The sequence below is a fragment of the Notolabrus celidotus genome, chromosome 22 (genome assembly GCF_009762535.1).
Source record: "Notolabrus celidotus isolate fNotCel1 chromosome 22, fNotCel1.pri, whole genome shotgun sequence".
Classification (NCBI taxonomy): domain Eukaryota; kingdom Metazoa; phylum Chordata; class Actinopteri; order Labriformes; family Labridae; genus Notolabrus; species Notolabrus celidotus.
In genome coordinates, this window is record NC_048293.1 from 26,862,237 (window position 1) to 26,878,118 (window position 15,882).

Below are 15,882 nucleotides of genomic sequence, written 5' to 3' on the forward strand. Positions count from 1 at the left end.
ATTATTAAATAATAAAATTGAAGATTTAAAAATAAATAAGACAACAGAATATTAAAATAATAAATTCTTTGAAGTTATAAAAACCCTTTTATATAAGCCAGACTAAAGAGACAGGTCTTTAATTACTTTTATTTATTTATTTATTTATTTATTTATTATTATTATTGTTGCATGAAGAGTTGAACTCACTCTACCACCTGTAAAAGTAAATATTAGACTTTAAAGTTTGATTGAAGGAGGAAATGATTGAGTCTTAACTGTACCTGCATCAGCACAGAGACTAAAGAGTCCTGTTTGAACTCCATGTTTTAGATCTACCTTTAGCATCTCTCCAGTTATTAAAGGGTCATTTTTAGAGGACAAGTTTGACTCTCTGGAAACGTCTTCATCATTTTGTTACGCTTCTGTTCTGCACGTTTAATATGCAGCTAAAGTCAGCGGTCAGAAAGCACAGAGTGGTGACTTGAAACAGCTGCCTCACCTCGCTCCAAGGCAAAGAAAATAACTTCTAGTATCCCTAAAGTCCAGTTATTAAAACTACAAGCTTTATAAAGTGATATATCTTTGTCTGTTATGGTTGTTCATTAGATAAAGCATGATTCCTGCATGCTACCTTCATTTCAATACCTAATCTTTGCATGTTTTGTCCCTGGATCTTTTACAAATTCATTTCATTTCAACTTATCTCAATAACCTGTTGTTGAATTCTTGAAGGGACAGATCTCCCGCTGAAGAGGTTTAATAAAGCTGCTGCTTCAGATAAAAACCTGAAGTATTAACATCTGTGTTTCCTCCCTGCAGGTGTATCTGGTATATCTATGGTTATTATTATTATTATTATTATTATTATTATTATTATTATCTTTTTTTTCTTCAATTACTTTTTTATTTTTTATATTTTTAGTATTATTTTGTTTTTAAGGTTATGTTTTGGGGCTTTTTTGTCTTTATTGATTTTATACAGCTGAAGAGAGACAGGAAATTTCGGGAGTAGAGAGCGTGGGGGAAGACATGCAGCAAATGGTCACAGCCTGGAGTCGAACTGGCAACCTCTGCGACGAGGACTAAAGCCTCTGTATGTGGGGCGCTTAGACCACGAGGCCACCAGCGCCCCAATTACTTTTAAAAATGCTCGATACATGAGGAAAACTTCAAACACAAATCACATCGTCTAGAGCTTCAACTAAAGATTATTCTCATGACCAAAGATTCTCTGTGTCCCTCTCTTTGCTGAATTTCTTCCTCTGTGCTGTCAGTGTGTACTCAGGCTGTTTGTATCATTCAGTTTAATTAAGAGGAGTTAGAGGGAAACAGGACTGCTGGGCCTTCAGTGTTGTGTTGGTGTTGTTGTCTCTGAGCTCTCAGTGAAAAGCACAAAAAGGAGACGATGGGAAATATGTGGCGAAATGATTGTCCCCAAAGGTGTGAACTGGATTTGATATTATGACCTTGAAATGATTGATTTATTGGAGGGATAATGATGAATGTGAACATCTTTCTATTCTATATTTTATCACTTCTTTAAAGCGACATTTCCTCCATTTATCCCCCTCATAATAACAGAGTTGTAACTGTTTAATACAGTCCGGTCAGCCGTCTTCAACACGCCGCTGTTCTTGTGTTTTCCAGGCCATTAATCTGCTCCCAGCGAACACTCAGATCAGAGAGATCCGAGTCTTCCTGGAGAGCGTGCTGGAGGAGAAGGCACAGAGGAAACGCTGCAACCAGGTGCTGAAGAGTCTGCTGCAGGCCGAGTTCCTCCGGGTGAGTCCTGGATCTTAAACCTTCATTGAGAGAGTATGACGCTGGGTTGAGAAGGAAGCTGGGAAAGTTCCACAGGTTGAATTTGAACCTTTGGCTGCAAGCTTTGAGGACTTCAACCTCTGCAGGGGCGACACCAAGAAGTCAACGTGTCCTGAAACAGAATCTGGAGCTCTCTCTCTCTGTCGTATAAACATTGAACAACACTTCACTGATCCCTGCAGAGGAATAGTTTGTTTTACAGAGCAGCTTCTCTTCATCTAAGAGGGATTAAATGTCATTTTGAGGATCAGCTGTGGACATTTGTTACACAGGCGCTGGAGGATGAATTGATTGAAGCAAAAGTCGATTCATGAATAAACAATCAGCGCAGGAAGAATGGAAATAAACTCAGCACCTCTCTGGTTGAGTTTCTTGCTTCAAGTTATTAAGTTTGTGACTTGTTTAAGTTTTGAAATCAGGTCAGAGATGAAGGCAGGATGATAAGGATGACTTCAGGGATGATTTAAGAGCATCATTTGGATAATTCTGCAGTCAAACATCAGAGAGGACGCTGCACCGAGGGCCACTAAAACAGAGCTGTACTCTGATTTCATGTCTTTAACGTCGAGCTCCTTAACTGGAGATTGATTTTTCCTTCTCTGATTGTTTCACTTGATTTAATGCCGCCGACATGTCAGCTGTTTAACTTGTTTCCACACAACGCAATCAAACGTCTGCATAATTCATTAACGGGTCTATCACAGGCAGACGGGCAGACGGCATCACAACAACAACTTCATTAACGTTCATACTGGACTCTCCTTCCTCTTACGAACATGTCTGGTTCAGTAACTTGATTAGTTCAGAGACAAACAAACCTTCTCTGATGAGTGAACGCTCTCCTGACGTCGGCTTGCAGACTAGACGGCTGATTATCTGTTCAGAGCTGAGGGGGACTTCAGTTTGAGAGGGACAACACTCAAACTGATCACTGCTTGATTTTTCTTAATGAGAATATTCTGTTTTTTTCCTCTTTTTAACATGAACAAACATTTTAAAAGATGAACTCATGGGGAGAAATCTCAGTTGGACTTTGTGGAGGACTTCAGAGAGTTTAAGTTTGCACGTTATCCTCTTAGACCAAAGCAAATATTAGAGGACAGTCACTAAAATCAACATCATGTTTGTTTTTCTTCTCCTGTATCTGCCCGTCCTTTTTTTAGAGTCATTATGAGACTTGACTGTTGGTGTTTAATCCCTCAGGTAGGAGGTAAAATAGAGATTTTAAGCTCTCCGTCTGGCCTCATGAGTCTCTGAGTGTTTGTTTGTGTTAAGTTGACAGAGAGTCATTGGTTGTTCTGTCTCACTCTGTGTGTTCTTGTTTCAGGTGCAGGAGGAGCGAATCTTCCACCAGCAGGTGAAGTGTGTGATCACGGAGGAGAAGACCTGCAGAGTCTGCAAGAAGAAAATAGGAAACAGGTAAGGAAAACTTAAAATGCAATGCATTTATAATCTTGTTTTAGCTTTGGTAGCATGTTGCATATGTGGGTCTAGACCGTACTCTATGTTCTATTATTAACAAAGACCCAACATCAAGACAGGATCAGATCCAGTCCCATCTTCCAGACAGGACTCAGTCTGATCTCATCTTAATCCACCATGAGCAGAGCACTTTGCAGCATTTAGCAAGTTACAGTGGCAAGGACAAACTTCCTTTAACAGGCAGAAACCTCCAGCAGGACCAGACTCATGTTAGACACATATCTGAATCTGAGACCGTGTTGGAGAGAGGGATAGAGGGAGATGAAGAGAGAGAGAGAGAGATGATAGTGGAGAGACGGATAGTAGTAGTTGTAGCAGCTGGAGTCTGGCACGTCCACAGCAGCAGAGATCCAGAGGAACCTACGAGACAAGGGAGCTCAGGGACTCCAGGAAGGTCTAAGAAAAGAGAGAAGAGAGGGAGACCAGAAGAAAGAAAAAGAGGACAATACATGGTGAAGGAATGACAGAAGGAAAGGATGGGATAAGGAAAGGAGACATAAAGGATGAAGACACATGGAAAGAACAAACAGAGAGAGAAAGGAAAAATGAATAAAAGAGAGAAAGAAAGGAAAATGTAATGAAAGAAAGAAAGAAGGAAGGAATGAAAGGAAAAAAGGAATAAAAGAGAGAAAGAAGGAAGGAAAAAATGAATGAAAGAAAGAAAAATGTAAGAAGGAATAAAAAAGAAAAAAGAGAAAGAAGTAAAGAAAGCAAGAAAGATTCAATGAAAGACATAAAGAATGAAGAAAAGAGAGAAAGAAAGGAATGAAAGGAAAAGGGAATAAAAGAGAGAAAGAAAGAAGGAAGGAATGAAGGAAAGAAAAAAGTAAGAGGGAATAAAAAAGAGAAAGAAGTAAAGAAAGCAAGAAAGAAAAGAAAGAAAGAAAGGATGAATGACAGACTCAAAAAAGGAATCTCTGGCAGAGATCCAGAGGAACCTACGAGACAAGGGAGCTCAGGGACTCCAGAAAGGTCTATGGTTAGTAACTTTAATGGGACAGGAAGAGTTAAAGTGAGAGACAGGCAGAGAGAGGAGAGAGAGGGAAAGACAGGATCCCAGTGTGTCAGTCTAAGCTTATAGCAGCATAACTAAGACCTGGTCCAAGCCTGATCCAGCTCTAACTATAAGCTTTATCAAAAAGGAAAGTTTGAAGCCTACTCTTAAAAGCAGAGAGGGTGTCTGCCTCCCGGACCCTGACTGGTAGATTATTCCAAAGGAGAGGGGCCTGATGAAAGAAAGCTAGACCTCCCATACTACTTTTAGAGCGTTAAAGACGATGAGCAGCCCTGCATGTTTGGAGCGTAGTGATCTAGAGGGGTAATAGGGCACTATGAGCTCTTTAAGATAAGAAGGTGTCTCACCACAAGAGCTTTGTAGCTCAGAAGGAGGATTCTATTTTTTGTCTATGGTTAGTAACTTTAATGGGACAGGAAGAGAGAGGAGAGAGAGGGATAGACAGGATCCCAGTGTGTCAGTCTAAGCCTATAGCAGCATAACTAAGAGCTGGTCCAAGCCTGATCCAGCTCTAACTATAAGCTTTATCAAAAAGGAAAGTTTGAAGCCTACTCTTAAAAGCAGAGAGGGTGTCTGCCTCCTTTGGTACATGATTCCAAAGGAGAGGTTCCTGATAACCGAAGGCTCAACCTCCCATACTACTTTTAGAGACTTTAGGTACGACCAGCAGGCCTGCATGTTGTCATTCTCTGCTTATCTTCCTCTCTCTCAGTGCGTTTGCCAGATATCCAAACGGCGTGGTGGTTCATTACTTCTGCTGCAAAGATCGCACCGTGTGTCCCACCGAGCAGTAACCGCTCCACCTGACGAAGACTGTTTACTAACAAAGAACCCCGCCCCTCTCTCTGTGGATTTCAACGCTCGGACTAGAGAAGCCTCGGACAGTTTGGAGAGCTGAACAGCGGACTGTAGAATCGGATGCTCGTCTCACAGAACTCGAGTACACTTGTTGTGCTGCTGATGAGGACTTACTTCTGTTTTCCAAAGCTGCGACTCTTCCTCCTCTCTGTGCATGAAGCGGCAGGAGGAACGTCCGGGGGTCCTGGCCTCGACAGGAGAAACAAAGAGAGAGAGAGAGGGAGGCAGAGTCTGACATTTTGAAAAGCATGTGTCACTGTAACGCTAGAAGGGAGTCTCTGCCCTGCACGTCGCCTCGAAGGAGAACGGGAGCTTTCACAGACACGTAAAGAAAGAGGAGTCGAAGGTTTTCTTTTTGATTTTTTGCACTCTTCCACTCCTCCTCCTGTTTAACACTGTCAGCCTCAAACACTGCTTAACATGCCATATATACCCGCTCTGCAGGAGTGCTGTTAGATGCCTTTAGTGACTCTGAAGATTGTACTCACAGTGAGGTCAGAAGTCCGTCATGATTCTCTGTTAGCATGTGCTGGTACTCACGTAGCTCAACAGCGTTTGTCTTAATGTGTGTGTGTTTTATTTAACATGTGAGACGCCTTCTGCTCCCGACGCACACACACACACACACACACTTACTTCTTTTTCATCACTTAGTGTCTTTGAGTGTGTGAAGGATTCGACCACACGGCATCCATCCTGCATCTTTAAGTGTCTTTGTTTTTCTCTCTTGTGTTCCTCTGTCAGTGAAAGTTTATAGAGAAGCAGGATTTAATTAAAGCCACACTATGTGACATTTAAACAGCAGCCAAAGGCAGCGTATTTAACTGGTACCTTAATAATCACAGCAACCTCAGCACTTCCTGTAACCTCAGGATTGCTTTAATTACCACAGGGGACATTTAACTTCACCAACATGCAGCGCTTTACTCCTCCTACAGACCTGAGTTTGTGTTAAAGACTAAAAGTAACAGCAGTGAGTGGTGATTATTATATCTCACTGATTAACCGAATATTAACCTGCAGCTTTTTGAACATTTAACAGTTTATTACAAAATATTCTCAAGATGAAACGCTCATTTTTAGCTGCTTCTAGCTTCTAAATGAAATAGTGAATTAATATATTTGGGTTTTGGACGTTTGATTGGTTACAAAAAAAGTATTGAACACAAAAACTGTCGACTTTGTAAAGATGTTTTTGAGAGATAAGACAAATAGATGAGAAGTTAGATTAAAAAAGTTCACAAGGTCACAAAGTGCTTTACAAAACTAAAAATGGGGAGTTAGAATGAAGAAAACAACAACAAACAAACATTTAATATATATCCAAAGCAAGATAGAGCAAAATGTAAACAAATGTGCAAGCAGGAAGTTCAAAATGAGCACTTATTGGACATTCAACGGTTTATTACAAAATATTCTCATGATGAAACGCTCATTTTTAACTGCTTCTAGCTTCTAAATAAAATAGTAAATATATATATTTGGGTTTTGGACGTTTGATTGGTTACAAAAATAAGTATTGAACACAAAAACTGTCGACTTTGTAAAGATGTTTTTGAGATGAGAAGACAAATAGATGAGAAGGTAGATTCAAAAAGTTCACAAGGTCACAAAGTGCTTTACAAAACTAAAAATGGGGAGTTAGAATGAAGAAAACAACAACAAACAAAATGTAAACAAACATTTAATATATATCCAAAGCAAGATAGAGCAAAATGTAAACAAATGTGCAAGCAGGAAGTTCAAAATGCGCACTTATTGGACATTTAACGATTTAGTACAGCCTGTTCTCATGATGAAACACTCATTTTTAACTGCTTGTAGCTTCTAAATTTAAAATTAAATTAATATATTTGGGTTTTGGACGTTTGATTGGTTACAAAAAAAGTATTGAACACAAAAACTGTCGACTTTGTAAAGATGTTTTTGAGATGAGAAGACAAATAGATGAGAAGTTAGATTCAAAAAGTTCACAAGGTCACAAAGTGCTTTACAAAACTAAAAATAGTGAGTTTGAATGAAGAAAACAACAACAAACAAACATTTAATATATATCCAAAGCAAGATAGAGCAAAATGTAAACAAATGTGAAAGCAGGAAGTTCAAAATGAGCACTTATTGGACATTTAACGATTTAATCCAAAATATTCTCAAGATGAAACACTCATTTTTAGCTGCTTCTAGCTTCAAAATAAATAAGTAAATTGAATATATTTGGGTTTTGGACGTTTGATTGGTTACAAAAAAATGCATTGAACACAAAACTAAAAATAGTGAGTTAGAATGAAGAAAACAACAACAAACAAACATTTAATATATATCCAAAGTAAGATAAAGCAAAATGTAAACAAATGTGAAAGCAGGAAGTTCAAAATGCGCACTTATTGGACATTTAAGGATTTAATACAGCCTGTTCTAATGATGAAACACTCATTTTTTAGCTGCTTCTAGCTTCTAAATTTAAAATTAAATTAATATATTTGGGTTTTGGACGGTTGATTGGTTACAAAAAAAAGTATTGAACACAAAAACTGTCGACTTTGTAAAGATGTTTTTGAGATGAGAAGACAAATAGATGAGAAGTTAGATTAAAAAAGTTCACAAGGTCACAAAGTGCTTTACAAAACTAAAAATAGTGAGTTAGAATGAAGAAAAACAACAACAAACAAAACGTAAACAAACATTTAATATATATCCAAAGCAAGATCGAGCAAAATGTAAACAAATGTGAAAGCAGGAAGTTCAAAATGAGCACTTTTTGGACATTTAACGATTTAGTACAGCCTGTTCTCATGATGAAACACTCATTTTTAACTGCTTCTAGCTTCTAGATAAAATAGTGAATTAATATATTTGGGTTTTGGACGTTTGATTGGTTACAAAAAAAGTATTGAACACAAAAACTGTCGACTTTGTAAAGATGTTTTTGAGATGAGAAGACAAATAGATGAGAAGTTAGATTAAAAAAGTTCACAAGGTCACAAAGTGCTTTACAAAACTAAAAACGTTGAGTTAGAATGAAGAAAAACAACAACAAACAAAAGATAAAGAAACATTTGAAGAAAGATGGAGCAAAATATACAAGCAGCAAGCTCAAACTGAGCACTTATTTACAAAAACACAAATTATATCAGCTAAAACATGAAATATGTTGTTTGTTCAGTATCTAAAGTTAAAAATGTCAGAGTCGTCAAACTATCATTTTGTGTTTCATATAAATTTAATTCAGATTCCAGGGCGATGAAATGAGAGTTACCGCAGCAGAAGTTTGACTCTGTTGCTCATGAGTTCATCTGTTGTGTGTTGGAGGAAAGTTTTGTTCATTGTTCTTCTTAAAGTCACACACGCTCCCCGCTCCCTCACCGCAGATCACAAACATGCAGCACTTTACCCCAACAGGAAGTCCTCTTTATTTATTGTCCGATCTCTCATGTGAGGTGAAACTTTGAAGAACTGGAAGGTGTGATCAAACCGTGTTTAAAGGCAATATTGTCTGAATATGCCCCTCCCCCTACCCTCAGTGTTACAGAAGAGGAATGAATGTTGCTGCTCTGACTTTTCTTTTAACGGCGTCTGAAAAAACTGGAGACTTGTTGCAAAATATTTTCCCACAAGTTGTAGCATCATCTCCTCTTCCTCCTCTTCCTCCTCTTCCTCCTCCTCCTGCTCTCAAAGGTTTGCACTCATTCTCTGCTAAGACTGTTTCTGACTTAACTTCAGTGGGAGTGTTTGTACTTACGTGTGCGTGTGTGTGTGTGTGTGTGTGAGTGTGTGTATACTGTATAAAGTCTGAGAGTGTAAATGAAGAGGTGATTCTGAGGGGCGACTCGTCTGTTCGGCTTTAATCAGTAATAAAGAAGCATTTCCACTCATGTTCCTGTCTGTGATAATATCCACACCTCCTGTCTGTCTGCAGAGCTTCACACTGAGGCTGCTGAGATTTAATGCACATCTTATTTAATGTGGTTTTATGGAAGAGTGTGGAGTCTGAAATGTCTTCAATGATTTGTATGGAAGCCCAGATCGACAACAGATCCAAAAAAATAAAGTCAAAATTAAGAGGGAGTGAGAATTTTTACAAATTGAAAAGGAATATTTATTTGAACAGATTTTATTTAAGTCTTCTCCTTTTTTTAAGTGAACTAATTCACATTTATACATCTTTTTAATTTATAATATTACATTTTTTTTTATTTATGATAAATAGTAAACACTTCTTCAGTTATTAAAGCTCCTGTGAGGAGTCCTTTGATTGACAGTACACTGGAGAAACAGCTTTTCTTTGCATTTGCTTTTTAATTGAATTTTTACACATTACATACAAAAGATAAATTGAATCAATTAAAGCAAGAGATGTTTTTTGTATAAGAAACACAATAAGTGAATGAATGAAAAAGACACCAATAATAATAAATGATAATTTAAAATAAAAGATAAAAAATAGTGAAACTACAATAAGATAAAAAGGTTAATATTTAAAAAGAAATAAAGGCAAAAGGTAAAAAAGCAATCAGAATAACAATATAATATATATATAAAATATATTTAGAATAAATAAATAAGTAGTAGTAGTAATAATTATAATACCGAAAACATTGAGAAATAAAATTTTAAATAACACCACATGTAGTAATCTACTTCTTTGCATTTTCAACAGCAAATATTCACAATGAGATCAATCTGATCGTTGCAGGGTGACATTTATTTTGAGAAAGCATGTAAAGGACAAAATTAGCAAAGAGGTAAGTTTTTCATCTTGTCCATAGGGGGCGCCAAAATCAACACAAACTAAAAGTTCCTCACAGCAGCTTTAATGAATGTTGAATCAATTAAACAGGTGATTCTTAATCTTACATTTTATCACATATAAATATGTATATCATCTAGTTTTCATCCAATAGTGTTTTTAGTATAAAGACTCTTCCACATGTGCACTACGGACATTTTTTAGACACTTCTTTTTTTCTGTCACAAGAGGGGATGTGTCGGGGTTAAAATAGATATAACATACATATATTCAAAAAGATCAATAAAGAAATTAGACATTAAGCTAAAATACAAGATCAAACATTCAGAAATCATATTCATATTTAATCTGTGCACCTAACACTGTTTTAAAAAGTCTTCACACTGTCAGAAATATATCTCACTCCACATCCTGCGTTTAAAACATGTGCATGTTAGCAGACTGAGCTGTGAGTTTATTAAAGATATCACACAAGCGTTTCTTCTTTTATATTTCCTGTAATCTAACCATCTCCTCTTCCTAACATTAAGTCTGCCACTGACAGTCTGAGTCTCTCCTCTGGCAGTCTTCCTCAGATGTGCCCGTTGTCCTCCGTGCTGAGGAACAGGAGAATACCCTCACTGTAACTCATCCTGCTAATGGACTTCCTGCTCTGAGCCGAGCCAGCTGGAGCAACACAATCACAACAACCTGACTGCTGAGCAACGCGTCTATCCCACAACCTCACGGTGAAGTCTGCCAGCCGGTTTCTAGGATCCTGATGACGACCGTGTCTGGGCAGGGGAAGAGGAGTCGAGCCTGAAAACCGGTCCCAGAGCTGGCAGAGTGTGTTGGGATATGTTTGAAGCAACACTGGAGCATACGGAGAGCTCCATCATGATCCTACAACAGTCCCCTGTGTCTCTGCAGAGAGTGTCCACGAGGCTGGGAGAGAGAGTGAATAATTCATCATGCTCCAGTTTATTGTACTCTAAATGTGTGTGAATGAGTGAGTGTGTGTGTGTTTTATTACTTGGATGCTGTAATGTCTTGGACTGGTCCACCAGTGTGCAAATGGAAAAGATGTACCAGTTGGACGCTGCGAGCCAGAAAGAGTTTGCCTACTTTAACTCAGCCGGCCTCGGCTTTATGTTCTGCAGAGCTGGCAGGAAAATAAAAATACCTCTCTGGTTTCTATGCAGAGCTTATTGTGTAAATACTGAGCTAATGATGATGGTGGAGGGATTTAAGGACGCTCAAACTTCCATCTGGTTTTGTTTATCTCTTCTTTTAAAGCAACAATGGCTTTAAAGACGCCAATGTGTTTCTCTCCTTAATAATATTTGGATGGACGGCCATGAAGTTTATGATTCAGGTAAATACTCAACTCTGATTGGATGCAGGGTGTCAATTAATTTCTCAGACTGACTAGACCAGTCACTAAATGAGTGGGCTGTCTTGCAAATTACACACAATGCCCCTTTAATAAAACATATTATGTATATGAATGATATACATATCTGATGCTAACCTGCTCAACGCTGCAAACAGATCTTTGAATGGCAGGTTCATCTCCAAAGTCCTGTGAGATGTTTCCCTCCACAAGACCAGAGTTATTTGTGTTTACTGTGGATGTGAACTGAGTTTACACCAGAGGATGAAGCAAAAACCACTGGATAGCTGAGGTTACAGCTGATGCTCCTGACGTCTCTGTAACTATCCAGCATGGCCTTACTTTACAACATGAGGTGAGACTCAATCACACTGTGTGATGATTTGTTTGAAGTGTTTATGCTCCAGGGAATAATGTTTGAGTGGTGGAGAATATAACAGACCACTGTAGGCTACTTGTTGTAGTCCATGTTTTGTTTTGAGCTGCTTAAAGAAACAGGGGAAGTTGTGTTAAAGGTGACATATCACGCTTTTTTCATCAACATATATTGGTCTAAGAGGTCCCCAAAACATGTCTTTAAAGTTTATGCTCAAAAAAACACTTTGAAATCAGATTTTGGTCTGCCTGAAAAACCCTCTTCTTCAGTCCTCCTCAGAACACTCTGTTTTCTCTCTGGCCACGCCCCCTCAGGAAGTGGGTGTGGCCTCGGCTCTCCAGCACGTTGATCTAATGTTTACATGTTGGCTGAATATACACGGCTGCTCAGAGATCACATTACTTGATCTGATACAGAATCTGATCCTGACGGAGAGGCGCCTGCAGCAGGACCTTCCTGAAGGATTGGTCACAGATTTAGTGTTTCTTGTTGTTTTATTTATCAGTATGTCGACGTGTGTCTTGGTACATAGCTACCAACATGTAGCTATGTGGCTATGCTAACTAGCGCTAGCACTTATCCATGATAAATAAAAATCATCCACTAGATCCTCAAATCTGCAGACGTGGGGAGTAAAACCGACCTCTGCCAGAAAGGCAGCGGGACCTTTCCGAAGGATTGGTCACATATTTAGTGTTTCTTGTGTTTCTTGGTACACAGCTACAGCTATGAACATGTAGCTATGTGGCTATGCTAATTAGCGCTAGCACTTATCCATGACAAATAAAAATCATCCACTAGATCTTCAAATCTGCAGACGTGGGGAGTAAAACCGACCTCTGCCAGAAAGGCAGCGGGACCTTTTCTGAAGGATTGGTCACAGATTTAGTGTTTCTTGTTGTTTTATTTGTCAGTATGTCGACGTGTGTCTTGGTACACAGCTACAGCTACGCTATGCTAACTAGCGCTAGCACTTATCAATGATAAATACAAATCCTCCACTAGATCTTCAAATCTGCAGACGTGGGGAGTCAAAGCGACCTTTGTGTTTATTAAGACAGCCTACAACTAGCATGCCTCCCTCCTAAGCTCCTTGTTAGCACACGTGTGCAGGTAATGAAAAACAGAGGGGGGATTCAGTATTATTTTAAACAGTCTATGGGCTGAACAAGCTCCGAGCTCTGACTCCGTGACAGACCTGATATTGTTGTTACATAACAAAAACACGGAAGTCTGAAACGGCTGGTTTCACACACATTTACAGAAAGGTGGAGAAATCAGAACAGGGGCAGAATGGATTCTTTTCATTCTCGGGGGGTTTGTAGACAGGGACACATATTTCAGGTAGAGAACCATTAAAAAGTCAATTTTGCATGATATGTCACCTTTAATCATAACTTGGACACTATGCTTGGACATTACATTGTGTTAGAATTACTTAGTTATATTAGGTCAGCATGCCCATCTGTTGTTGCTTGTTGTGCTTGAGTTTGCAATACTTTGGGTTTTTTGGTTATTTTTGGAGCGTGCAGAACCTTTGAGGTTATTCTGGAGAATTTTCTGGATTATGTTTTTCATTGTTTTGGATAATTGCAATAATAATAATCACATATATGCATAATGCCAGCATATTTGCCCACTCTCCTATGACTAAAAATATTAAAAACGTCCAAAAAAATCCCTTTTAAAAATGTGCAATTAATTCCTGATTTAAATTTTTTTTTGTTTCAAAGCACTTAAAAAAATTGAATCATCCCTGTACGGTGTGTGCGGACAGAGAAATGACACACTATTTACATCAAAACTGCAACAGGCTGTAAACATGTTTACTTTTGCTTGTTTGAATGGGTGTGTATGTGGATTCCAATGCCTCTGCAGGCAGCCTCTAGTGGACGTTCAAGGAACTGCAGTTTTTTAGAGGTTGCTGTTTGATTTTGACTTTTTGAGACATTTAAATTTAATTTCAACTTTATTCTCAAAGTGCAAAATGACCCAAAAAATTGTCCTCCTTTATTAATTTATTTTTATTCCTGGCCCTGATTCCATTTCTTTTTTTTATGATCTGTTTATTTACATTTTTACATATTATTTACAGAAGATTGATGTAAACAATTTAGGCAAGTGATGTTTTCCTGGTATAAGAAAAAAAAGTAGATAAATTAATGTAAAAATAAATAAATAAAAAAACAATCATAATTTGAAATAAAAAATAGAGAAGAAATAAATCATAGTGGAAATACAAAAAATGAAATAAACAATATTAAAAGAGTAGTTCAGTAGAAAAGGTAAAATAATAACAACAATAATAATAGGTCTTTCATTTCTGACTGTGATTGCAAAAATGCAAATCGTCTCAGTTAAATGCATCTTTAAGCCCTTTGAATCAGGAGCCTGAACTTGAAAGCTGTAAACATAATACTAAAGATAAAAAAAGCATCTGGGCGATGACATTTGGAGCGTCTCTGCACGCTGATGTTTGCGTACAGCTTAGAGCTAAGCCTGAATCCCAAACTGCCGTCCTGCAGCTCGAACACTGATCTTCACAGTTTGAGGATTGTGAAGCTTTTTTCTGCTGGACTTATTCTTTCCCTGACTGTAACACACACACACACACACACACACACACACACACACGCACACACACACACACACACACACACACACACACACACACACACACACACACTAACAGCTGCTTCCTGCTAAGCCACAGCAGGGGGAGAAATATTGTATTAATACCCGTTTCATAGAAAGTCCGAGCTTTGAATCAGAGAGGATGAATTTTCCTGGAAATCTGTTCCTTTATGTGTCCTCAGACTGGAAAATATCCTCACAAGTATCATGTTTTCATCTTATCTCTCCCAGATATGATCATCCTCACGGTGCTTTATTATGACAGAGATGTGTGTTGGCTAGGTGTGTGTGTGTAAACTGCAGCGGCCTCCTTTTCTCCTCCTAATGGTGAAAACATGGCCTCGTTCAGCTTCCACTCGGCCAAGTGGGCTCACAGTGTGCCGGTGATGTGTTATCCTTTTTGGTGACATAATCTCTCTTTTCTTACGAGCTCTCAGAGAGAGAGTTTAATCCAGACATAGAGTTTAACTGCACTTCTGTTTCAGCTTCATCAGTTTAGGTGAGAGGACGCAGGAATACTTGGCGTGGTCAGACTAAACCTCTGGGTCAGTTTAATGTACTTTCCTGCTCCAGTGTCTGCATCGTGTCGCTCCCTCAGCTGCTATGACTTCCATAGAACAAACCACAAATGATGCTTTGTTCCGTCTGACGTCTCTTGGAAAAAAGCTGCAAGCAGCTCCTTCAGAAAAGTCTGATTATGAAAACAGTCGTACTCATTTAAGGATGTCAGGTGGTGCAGAGACAGACGGAGAAAAAGCAGACTTCATGCCATGATGGTTTGAGTTTTATGATTCTGTTTGGACGAGTTTTGATATCAATGTTCTTGTTGTTAAGTCTCCAGGACATGTGAGGTCATGATGATTTAATTTCAGCACAGATACTCTTGAGTTTGGTTTCTAAGATCGACAACATCAAGGTTTCCTGTCAGATGTTGGTGTCCTCAGACTCTTAAAGGTGACATATCATGCAAAATCAACTTTTTAATGGTTCTCTACCTGAAATATGTGTCCCTGTCTACAAACCCCCCGAGAATGAAGAGAATCCATTCTGCCCCTGTTCTGATTTCTCCACCTTTCTGTAAATGTGTGTGAAACGAGCCGTTTCAGTTTTCAGTGTTTTTCATACGTCACAACGCCATCCGCTCTGTAACAGGAAGTCAGAGCTCAGAGCTTGTTCAGCCCATAGACTGTATAAAATACAACTCAACCCCTCCTCCGTTTTTCATTACCTGCACACATGTGTGCTAACAAGGAGCTTAGGAGGGAGGCATGCTAGTTGTAGGCTGTCTTAATAAACACAAAGGTCGCTTTGACTCCCCACGTCTGCAGATTTGAAGATCTAGTGGATGATTTCTAGTTTTCATGGATAAATGCTAGCGCTAGTTAGCATTTCTACATAGCTACATGTCGTAGCTGTAGCTGTGTACCAAGACACACGTCGACATACTGACAAATAAAACAACAAGAAACACTAAATCTGTGACCAATGGTTCAGAAAGGTCCTGCTGCAGGCGCCTCTCCGTCAGGATCAGATTCTGGATCAGATTCAGAGGGTTGAAGTAACACGGGTCTGTGAGCAGCCGTGTATATTCAGCC

The 15,882-nt window shown here is 38.7% G+C and overlaps 1 protein-coding gene across 4 annotated transcripts in view; it reads left to right on the top strand.

Annotated features, from left to right (window-relative positions):
• Positions 1-11,171, top strand: part of vps39 (VPS39 subunit of HOPS complex) — a 34,937-nt gene extending 23,766 nt beyond the window's left edge. For 2 of the 4 annotated variants that reach the window (XM_034675136.1, XM_034675137.1), the window contains exons 22-24: positions 1,630-1,764; positions 3,131-3,222; positions 5,013-9,032. In XM_034675136.1, coding sequence (XP_034531027.1) covers positions 1,630-1,764; positions 3,131-3,222; positions 5,013-5,094 — 309 coding nt within the window. In that variant the 3' untranslated portion in view covers positions 5,095-9,032. Of the gene's footprint in view, positions 1-1,629; positions 1,765-3,130; positions 3,223-5,012; positions 9,033-10,470 lie in introns of those variants that run through there. The other 2 variants (XM_034675138.1, XM_034675139.1) reach the window with 2 other exon arrangements.
• Positions 11,172-15,882: the final 4,711 nt, after the last annotated feature.